Source organism: Lucilia sericata, unplaced genomic scaffold (assembly GCF_015586225.1).
Source record: "Lucilia sericata isolate MDLA Ls3-8-SP2 unplaced genomic scaffold, ASM1558622v1 Contig001462F_arrow, whole genome shotgun sequence".
Taxonomy (NCBI): Eukaryota; Metazoa; Arthropoda; class Insecta; order Diptera; family Calliphoridae; genus Lucilia; species Lucilia sericata.
This window is the reverse complement of record NW_023995391.1, coordinates 107,793-119,381: the sequence shown is the minus strand read 5'-3', so window position 1 is coordinate 119,381 and position 11,589 is coordinate 107,793. Positions and strand designations below refer to the sequence as shown.

The following is an 11,589-nucleotide window of genomic DNA, read 5'->3' as shown; positions in this document are numbered from 1 at the left end:
AGTTAGTTAGTTAGTTAGTTAGTTAGTTAGTTAGTTAGTTAGTTAGTTAGTTAGTTAGTTAGTTAGTTAGTTAGTAGTTAGTTAGTTAGTTAGTTAGTTAGTTAGTTAGTTAGTTAGTTAGTTAGTTAGTTAGTTAGTTAGTTAGTTAGTTAGTTAGTTAGTTTAGTTAGTTAGTTAGTTAGTTAGTTAGTTAGTTAGTTAGTTAGTTAGTTAGTTAGTAGTTAGTTAGTAGTTAGTTAGTTAGTTAGTTAGTTAGTTAGTAGTTAGTTAGTTAGTAGTTAGTTAGTTAGTTAGTTAGTTAGTTAGTTAGTTAGTAGTAGTTAGTTAGTTAGTTAGTAGTTAGTTAGTTAGTTAGTTAGTTAGTTAGTTAGTTAGTTAGTAGTTAGTTAGTTAGTTAGTTAGTTAGTTAGTAGTTAGTTAGTTAGTTAGTTAGTTAGTAGTTAGTTAGTTAGTTAGTTAGTTAGTTAGTAGTAGTTAGTTAGTTAGTAGTAGTTAGTTAGTTAGTTAGTAGTAGTTTAGTTAGTTAGTTAGTTAGTTAGTTAGTAGTTAGTTAGTTAGTTAGTTAGTAGTTAGTTAGTTAGTTAGTTAGTTAGTTAGTTAGTTAGTAGTTAGTTAGTTAGTTAGTTAGTTAGTTAGTTAGTTAGTTAGTTAGTTAGTTAGTTAGTTAGTTAGTTAGTTAGTTAGTTAGTTAGTTAGTTAGTTAGTTAGTTAGTTAGTTAGTAGTTAGTAGTTAGTTAGTTAGTTAGTTAGTTAGTTAGTTAGTTAGTAGTTAGTTAGTTAGTTAGTTAGTTAGTTAGTTAGTTAGTTAGTTAGTTAGTTAGTTAGTTAGTTAGTTAGTTAGTTAGTTAGTAGTTAGTTAGTTAGTTAGTTAGTAGTTAGTAGTTAGTAGTTAGTTAGTTAGTTAGTTAGTTAGTAGTAGTTAGTTAGTTAGTTAGTAGTTAGTTTCTTCTTCCAACTACTACAGAACCCAATTAAAATGACAATAACAACATTATCTTTTCCGGTAACTTGAATACAATACCCTACACTCCTCTTGTACTCTCTTTCATTTATCACTTGACCTAGACCCAAATTACAAATAATTTTCGTTTAAAGTTTTTATCTCTTTTTATTATCTAATTGTTTGTTAAAAACTGCTACGTATTTCATTTTCAAACGATTTCCAAAAAAGTAATTTTCTCAACCGTTACTTTATAACAGCAATGTAGATCCAATGACCAATTAATTAAGGATTTATATACATTTAATTGAATACATACTTTGATCCAAAATTTCACGTAATAATGTAATGCTAAATTGCGTTAATGAAACACCATAACTTTTTTTTACAAAAATTTCAGATACATATCTAATTTGTTTACTTCTTTCTTTCAGATCACCGCCATTTTATTGGTTATGGTTGGTTCAACCATTCAGGCAATATTTGGTGATTTTCGACAATTCGTAGACGATCATTTCCTTTCGCCACCAGCTCTTCTAATAGCTATTGGTTTCATTTTGATTTTTGTAGCCACATTGGGGGCTTATGGTGCCATCAAGGAGAGTGTAATGCTTATTAATTTGGTAGGTGCCATAACAATTCCACATTAGCAATTTCCAAAAAGTCTTAAAACTTCTTTACTATTTTCCCTTAGTATGGTGTTTGTTTGTTTTGGTCTTTATTTTGGAAGTCTCCGCCTCTATTGCTGCCTTCGTTATGCAAGGACAAGTACGTGAAATGTTAGTGCGCACCCTTAATCAATCTATGGCCGATTATGAGAATAATGATTATATTCGGACTGGTGTGGATTTCATGCAAAGTGGTTTAGAGTGCTGCGGTGTTGATGGTCCCAAGGATTGGGCTAAATATATGAATCAGACCAGCAATAATGTGGAGGATGAAGTTTCGGTACCTTATTCCTGCTGCGGTCGCTTCAATATGCAAGATAGTACCAAGTGTGATTTACAATACGAGAATGGTTGTTTTGGTCGCATGGATTTCATTATTTCTCAAAGTACCATGTTGATCGCTACGGGTGCTACGACTGTGGCTTTTGTACAGGTGAGTGGGAATTCATGCAATTTCAGGGAACTCGGGAAAATATCCTCGACGAAATAGAAATAGAATAGACTAAACTATAGACTAGGCTATCGACTAGACTATAGACTCGACTATAGACTAGACTATAGACTAGACTTTAGACTAGACTATAGACTAGACTATAGACTAGACTATAGACTAGACTATAGACTAGACTATACACTAGACTATAGACTAGACTATAGACTAGACTATAGACTAAACTATAGACTAGACTATAGACTAGACTATAGACTAGACTATAGACTAGACTATAGACTAGACTATAGACTAGGACTATAGACTAGACTATAGACTAGACTATAGACTAGACTATAGACTAGACTATAGACTAGACTATAGACTAGACTATAGACTAGACTATAGACTAGACTATAGACTACACTATAGACTAGACTATAGACTAGACTATAGACTAGACTATAGACTAGACTATAGACTAGACTAGACTATAGACTAGACTATAGACTAGACTATAGACTAGACTATAGACTAGACTATAGACTAGACTATAGACTAGACTATAGACTAGACTATAAGACTAGACTATAGACTAGACTATAGACTAGACTATAGACTAGACTATAGACTAGACTATAGACTAGACTATAGACTAAACTATAGACTAGACTATAGACTAGACTATAGACTAGACTATAGACTAGACTATACTATAGACTAGACTATAGACTAGACTATAGACTAGACTATAGACTAGACTATAGACTAGACTATAGACTAGTATAGACTAGACTATAGACTAGACTATAGACTAGACTATAGACTAGACTATAGACTAGACTATAGACTAGACTATAGACTAGACTATAGACTAGACTATAGACTAGACTATAGACTAGACTATAGACTAGACTATAGACTAGACTATAGACTAGACTATAGACTAGGCTATAGACTAGACTATAGACTAGACTATAGACTAGACTATAGACTAGACTATAGACTATAGACTAGGCTATAGACTAGACTATAGACTAGACTATAGACTAGAGTATAGACTAGACTATAGACTAGACTATAGACTAGACTATAGACTAGACTATAGACTAGACTATAGACTAGACTATAGACTAGACTATAGACTAGACTATAGACTAGACTATAGACTAGACTATAGACTAGACTAAAGACTAGACTATAGACTAGGCTATAGACTAGACTATAGACTAGACTATAGACTAGACTATAGACTAGACTATAGACTAGACTATAGACTAGACTATAGACTAGACTATAGACTAGACTATAGACTAGACTATAGACTAGACTATAGACTAGACTATAGACTAGACTATAGACTAGACTATAGACTAGACTATAGACTAGACTATAGACTAGACTATAGACTAGACTATAGACTAGACTTATAGACTAGACTATAGACTAGACTATAGACTAGACTATAGACTAGACTATAGACTAGACTATAGACTAGACTATAGACTAGACTATAGACTAGACTATAGACTAGACTATAGACTAGACTATAGACTAGACTATAGACTAGACTATAGACTAGACTATAGACTAGACTATAGAGTAGACTATAGACTAGACTATAGACTAGACTAGACATAGACTAGACTATAGACTAGACTATAGACTAGACTATAGACTAGACTATAGACTAAACTAGACTATAGACTAGACTATAGACTAGACTATAAACTAGACTACAGACTAGACTATGGACTAGACTACAGACTAGACTATGGACTAGACTATAGACTAGACTATAGACTAGACTATAGACTAGACTATAGACTAGACTAGACTATAGATTAGACTATAGACTAGACTATAGATTAGACTATAGATTCGACTATAGACTAGACTATAGATTAGACTATAGACTAGACTATAGATTAGACTATAGACTAGACTAAACTGTATTTAAAATAATTTTTTTAATTTCATTCTCTCTTTCTGTCTTTCAGCTTTTGGGTGCCATTTGCGCCTTCATGCTGGCCAAGACCTTGAGACGTAACAAGTCCATACGCGAAGCTCGTCGCTGGCAATTGCAACAAAGTTTGGGTGTTTTAATATCCGGTGGTAAGATGGCTCCACCCATGAACTCTCCCATGAGCGGTTATACCCAATTGGAGAAATCGGAGAAATTCTTGGAAAATGATCCTATGACCTATACACCCAACAGTCCCAGTGTTATAAATTAAAAAAAAAAAAAACTTAAATCACAATTTCAAATCAAATTTCAATATTTTAATTTTTAATAATTATTTTTAAAATAATATTTTAACAATAAATTGTATTATAAACATTAATTAATTAATTTTAAAAAGTATTTGGTGTAAATAAAAACACAAAAAAAATCGGAAGGTTAGCAAAAATTTAAGAATGTCTAGCCTTTAACAAACAATCATTCTAATTTCTTTAAACCACTAATAAATTCACCCAATAATTTCAATTGTTCGGTTACCGAAATTGTGGCAGTACCACCAATAACATCATACTGTTCCACATTACTAGAATAATCGGCAACCTTGGCTATATCCACATCGAAATGGGGACAAATTTGTTGTAAATCTTCTAAAGGTATTTCGGTTATTTCCAAAGACATGCGTTCAGCATGGGCCACCACTGCGCCGATATAATGATGCGCCTTGCGGAAGGGCACGCCCTTGCGTACTAGATAATAAGCCTGCGAAATAGAAATAACATTAAATTAATTACTTTTTAAGTTCGTTTTATAACTACAACTCACCCAATCGGTAGCCAACATATCTGAACTCAAGGCCATTTCCATTTTTTGCATTTTTATCTTCATACTCTTTACTACACCCTCCGTTACCGCTAAAGCCAATTGTAATTTATCAAAAGCCTCAAAACAATATTGTTTATCAAATTGCAAATCCTTATTATAAGTTGAAGGTGTTCCCTTTATGGTCATCATGGCTCCCGTTAACGTGGCACAGAGATTGGCCGATAAGCCTCTTACCAGTTCTAAACTGTCGGGATTACGTTTCTGAGGCATTAAACTACTGCCGGTGGAAAAATCATCGGAAATTTGTATGAAATCAAATTCTTTGGTAGCATAGATAATTAAGTCCTCGGCTAGACGTGATAAGTGAAGACCCACCATGGAGCAACTGTAAATGAAGTCGACTAGAAAAGAAGAAGAATTAATTAATATTTATATAAGCACTAAGTGAAAAATAAAAGGGAGATTTTGACTTCCGTTGTTGATCGCTTAACAGAACATTGAAGGAAATAGCTTATATTCAGATTAAGTCCAAAAAACTACGTCAGAATCTGTAATATATTAGGTACAGGAAATAACTCCGATTCTAAACTATATACCGTCTATTAAATAGCTCAGATTGTTAACATTATTCCGCCTATTAAATAGCTCAGATTCTGAGCTATAGTCCAGATTATACTATATTCCTTCTATAGACTAGACTATAGACTAGCCTATAGACTAGACTATAGACTAGACTATAGACTAGACTATAGACTAGACTATAGACCAGACTATAGACTAGCCTATAGACTAGACTATAGACTAGACTATAGACTAGCCTATAGACTAGACTATAGACTAGACTATAGACTAGACTATAGACTAGCCTATAGACTAGACTATAGACTAGACTATAGACTAGACTATAGACTAGACTATAGACTAGACTAGACTATAGACTAGGCTATAGACTAGACTATAAACTAGACTATAGACTAGACTATAAACTAGACTATAACTAGACTATAGACTAGACTATAGACTAGACTATAGACTAGACTATAGACTAGACTATAGACCAGACTATAGACTAGACTATAGACTAGACTATAGACTAGACTATAGACTAGACTATAGACTAGACTATAGACTACACTATAGACTACACTATAAACTGACTATAGACTAGACTATATACTAGACTATAGACTAGACTATAGACTAGACTATAGACTAAGACTAGACTATAGACTAGACTATAGACTAGACTATAGACTAGACTATAGACTAGACTATAGACTAGACTATAGACTAGACTATAGACTAGACTATAGACTAGACTATAGACTAGACTATAGACTAGACTATAGACTAGACTATAGACTAGACTATAGACTAGACTATAGACTAGACTATAGACTAGACTATAGACTAGACTATAGACTAGACTATAGACTAGACTATAGACTAGACTATAGACTAGACTATAGACTAGACTATAGACTAGACTATAGACTAGACTATAGACTATAGACTAGACTATAGACTAGACTATAGACTAGACTATAGACTAGACTATAGACTAGACTATAGACTAGACTATAGACTAGACTATAGACTAGACTATAGACTAGACTATAGACTAGACTATAGACTAGACTATAGACTAGACTATAGACTAGACTATAGACTAGACTATAGACTAGACTATAGACTAGACTATAGACTAGGACTATAGACTAGACTATAGACTAGACTATAGACTAGACTATAGACTAGACTATAGACTAGACTATAGACTAGACTATAGACTAGACTATAGACTAGACTATAGACTAGACTATAGACTAGACTATAGACTAGACTATAGACTAGACTATAGACTAGACTATAGACTAGACTATAGACTAGACTATAGACTAGACTATAGACTAGACTATAGACTAGACTATAGACTAGACTATAGACTAGACTATAGACTAGACTATAGACTAGACTATAGACTAGACTATAGACTAGACTATAGACTAGACTATAGACTAGACTAGACTTAGACTAGACTATAGACTAGACCTAGAGACTAGACTATAGACTAGACTATAGACTAGACTATAGACTAGACTATAGACTAGACTATAGACTAGACTATAGACTAGACTATAGACTAGACTATAGACTAGACTATAGCTAGACTATAGACTAGACTATAGACTAGACTATAGACTAGACTATATACTAGACTATAGACTAGACTAAGACTAGACTATAGACTAGAACTATAGACTAGACTATAGACTAGACTATAGACTAGACTATAGACTAGACTAGACTATACTATAGACTAGACTATAGACTAGACTATAGACTACACTATGGACTAGACTATAGACTAGACTATAGACTAGACTATAGACTAGACTATAGACTAGACTATAGACTACACTATAGACTACACTATAGACTAGACTATAGACTAGACTATAGACTACACTATAGACTAGACTATAGACTACACTATAACTAGACTATAGACTAGACTATAGACTAGACTATAGACTAGACTATAGACTAGACTATAGACTACACTATAGACTAGACTATAGACTAGACTATAGACTAGACTATAGACTACACTATAGACTAGACTATAGACTACACTATAGACTACACTATAGACTAGACTATAGACTAGACTATAGACTAGACTATAGACTAGACTATAGACTAGACTATAGACTAGACTATAGACTAGACTATAGACTAGACTATAGACTAGACTATAGACTAGACTATAGACTAGACTATAGACTAGACTATAGACTAGACTATAGACTAGACTATAGACTAGACTATAGACTAGACTATAGACTAGACTATAGACTAGCCTATAGACTAGACTATAGACTAGACTATAGACTAGACTATAGACTAGACTATAGACTAGACTATAGACTAGACTATAGACTAGACTATAGACTAGACTATAGACTAGACTATAGACTAGACTATAGACTAGACTATAGACTAGACTATAGACTAGACTATAGACTAGACTATAGACTAGACTATAGACTAGACTAGACTAGACTATAGACTAGACTAGACTAGACTAGACTAGACTAGACTAGACTATAGACTAGACTAGACTATAGACTAGACTAGACTATAGACTAGACTATAGACTAGACTATAGACTAGACTAGACTATAGGACTAGACTAGACTAGACTATAGACTAGACTAGACTAGACTATAGACTAGACTAGACTATAGACTAGACTAGACTATAGACTAGACTATAGACTAGACTATAGACTAACTATAGACTAGACTATAGACTAGACTATAGACTAGACTATAGACTAGACTATAGACTAGACTATAGACTAGACTATAGACTTGACTATAGACCTAGACTATAGACTAGACTATAGACTAGACTATAGACTAGACTATAGACTAGACTATAACTGGACTATAGACTAGACTATAGACTAGACTATAGACTAGACTATAGACTAGACTATAGACTAGACTAGACTATAGACTAGACTATAGACTAGACTATAGACTAGACTATAGACTAGACTATAGACTAGACTATAGACTAGACTATAGACTAGACTATAGACTAGACTATAGACTAGACTACTACTTATGGACTACATCTTATGATATAATGCAAAAATATTGATTTTAATCGAAATTTTTAAAATGATCTTATTTTAAACTTAGTTTTTCTAAAGTTTTTAGCGTTTTTTTTTAATTAAAAATATTACAGATGTTTTATTCTGAGGATCATTTCAAAAGTTTCCATTAAAAAAAAACTTTTATCATACCTATAAAATTTAGATAATAAATTTTAAGATCTATTTAAGCATAAACATAAATTTTGAAAGAAACTCTAATCTTAGACAAAATTTTTAATATTTTTATAGCACTGCCAGCATAAACTAAACAGCTCACCCTGAGAAAATCATTATTAAAAAAAATTTTAAAAGCTTATTTAAGTTTACAAACAATTTAGACAAAAAAAATGTACTTGAAACATTTCTTATCAATCATCTGTCTCGAAATAGAAAAACTAAATGTTTGTGAAGAAAAAAAAATTTTCCTATTACAGAGATAACACCTTGAACTTGAACTCTCTCACTCAATCACTTACTCACCAACAAAATCACGATCGCCCACAGCATGCATGCTGTTGGCAGTAACAGCAGCAAATCCTAAACGTTCAGCCAACCAAACACGATCGATTTGTAAGGGATTACCGGCTAAAGCACCACTGCCCAAGGGTAAAACATTAGAACGACTGCGTACATCACAGAATCTTAGACAATCCTCACGCAAGGCAAAAGCATGCGACAGAAGCCAATGGGAAAATTGTACAGTTTGGGCGCGTTGCATGTGGGTATAGCCGGGCATTAGAACACCCAAATGTTGTTGGGCCTGTTGGGTCATACTCTCCATTAGCTTGCGCATACTAGAACAGGTTTCACGTATGGCTTTGCGCAACCATAGCTTCATATCGGTTATGACTTGATCATTACGACTGCGGCCGGTATGCAAACGTTGACCCACCTCACCCACCAGCTCAGTTAAACGTCTCTCATTGACCGTATGCACATCCTCATCGGAGGGTAAGAATTTCATAAGACCCTCAATCCAATCATAGCGCACCAACTCCAGACCCGTTAAAATCTTTTCACATTCTTCGGCTGTCAAATAACCCGCCTTTTTCAAAGCTTCGGCATAGGCTTTACTGCCATCAATATCATCGGCAAAGAGTCTCGAATCCACTGGCAAACTGCAGTTGAGCGTGGCTAGACATTCATTAGTTTTGCCGGCATTTTTACCAAAACGTCCGCCCCACAATTGTTGTGTCATTGTGGAATTTTTATTTCAATATTTATTATTTTTATTTAAATTTTAAAATCAATTGTTGAGAGTTTTTTTTTTTTTTTTGATGCTGCTTGTTAGGAACTTTTGATTTAAAGGTCTTTACTTATTCAGATTAAAATCACAACTGTTATTATCTCGCGTGTAGTTTCTAATTTGCTGTAAAATTATATTATAATATAATTTTATTTGATGTTCGTTATCTATTAAATAAGTTTCAGTTTTATTATTATTATTTTTTTTTTTATTTTAGCTCATTTTTTCTAAAATAAATAAAGGCAAAGTGATGTGTTTAATTCTGGGAACTAAACGTTAAACATTTTTAATTTGATTAATTAATTATTGAAAACAAAAATCTATAGCTTTTTGGAAATTTTTAAAAAATTATTAATTAACTTGACAGTTAGTGCAAAGGTTACACATGAGAGGGTGAAAATAATGACAGCTTTGTGTTTAGTTTAAAAAAAAATGGCTGCTTATTCTAAACTTAATACTACTTTAACTAAACCTTCAACTAACCAAACTTTCAGCACTTAAGTTTTTGAGTTAATTTCAATGTTTTTATGAACCCTTCACAGATTTTCTTAAAGTTCTTTTAGAAATTTCAATTGTCTAACAGTAATTTGACTTTTTCGTTAACACTACGATGCTACACTTAAGAATAGTCTATACCTACATTTTTGCTAATATTATCAACTTATTATTTATTTACTTTAATAATTTAGTACCAAAACATCACGACAAGTATTATGACGAATATTAATACTCAAGAATTTCATTATTAACACTTTAAAAAGAGTAAAAAAATTGCTCTCCAAAAAATAATACTTAAGCGTGAAGTAGTTGCTCTTTGCTGTTGTTTATAAAAGGGTTTGCAAATTCCCGGACTTGAAAATATTTTACTTACGCCTTTTGTAAGGGACTAGGAGTGACTTGAAATAAATGTTCTTCTTCTGCAGAAGTGTTTTTAGAACAGAAATCAGACTTTTCTTTGAGAAAGTTTCTATACAAAGTTTCATCTAGAGAAGTTAGGTAATAAGTTAGTTAGTTAGTTAGTTAGTTAGTTAGTTAGTTAGTTAGTTAGTTAGTTAGTTAGTTAGTTAGTAAGTTAGTTAGTTAGTTAGTTAGTTAGTTAGTTAGTTAGTTAGTTAGTTAGTTAGTTAGTTGTTAGTTAGTTATAGTTAGTTAGTTAGTTAGTTAGTTAGTTAGTAGTTAGTTAGTTAGTTAGTTAGTTAGTAGTTGTTAGTTAGTTAGTAGTTAGTAGTAGTTAGTAGTAGTTAGTAGTTCGTTAGTTTAGTTAGTTAGTTAGTTAGTTAGTTAGTTGTAGTAGTTAGTAGTTAGTTAGTTAGTTTAGTTAGTTAGTTAGTTAGTTAGTTAGTTAGTAGTTAGTTAGTAGTTAGTTAGTTAGTTAGTAGTTAGTTAGTTAGTTAGTTAGTTAGTTAGTTAGTTAGTTAGTTAGTTAGTTAGTTAGTAGTTAGTTTGTTTGTTTGTTAGTAGTTTGTTAGTTAGTTAGTTAGTTAGTTAGTTAGTTAGGTTAGTTAGTTAGTTAGTTAGTTAGTTAGTTAGTTAGTTAGTTAGTTAGTTAGTTAGTAGTTAGTTAGTTAGTTAGTTAGTTAGTTAGTTAGTTAGTTAGTTAGTTAGTTAGTTGTAGTTAGTCGTTAGTTAGTTAGTTAGTTAGTTAGTTAGTTAGTTAGTTAGTTAGTTAGTTAGTTAGTTAGTTAGTAGTTAGTTAGTTAGTTAGTTAGTTAGTTAGTTAGTTAGTTAGTTAGTTAGTTAGTTAGTTAGTAGTTAGTTAGTTAGTTAGTTAGTTAGTTAGTTAGTTAGTTAGTTAGTTAGTTAGTTAGTTAGTTAGTTAGTTAGTTAGTTAGTTAGTTAGTTAGTTAGTTAGT

The 11,589-nt window shown here is 32.2% G+C and overlaps 2 protein-coding genes across 2 annotated transcripts; one reads left to right on the top strand and one right to left on the bottom strand.

Moving 5' to 3' along the window:
- Window positions 1-1,340: 1,340 nt before the first annotated feature.
- On the top strand, window positions 1,341-4,383 carry LOC119611481 (tetraspanin-6; the record flags this gene model as incomplete). Its single annotated transcript, XM_037967060.1, is given in 4 exon segments — window positions 1,341-1,563; window positions 1,635-1,650; window positions 1,653-2,041; window positions 4,039-4,383. Coding segments are annotated over 4 exon segments (865 nt in total), but the record flags the coding sequence as incomplete, so codon positions are not given.
- Window positions 4,345-9,845, bottom strand: LOC119611484 (argininosuccinate lyase). The gene is made up of 3 exons (XM_037967065.1): window positions 8,971-9,845; window positions 4,824-5,224; window positions 4,345-4,760 (listed from the first exon to the last, which is right to left on the bottom strand). Exons 1-3 carry the CDS (start codon window positions 9,686-9,688, stop codon window positions 4,479-4,481), a joined length of 1,401 nt encoding a protein of 466 aa, XP_037822993.1. The 5' UTR covers window positions 9,689-9,845; the 3' UTR covers window positions 4,345-4,478.
- Window positions 9,846-11,589: the final 1,744 nt, after the last annotated feature.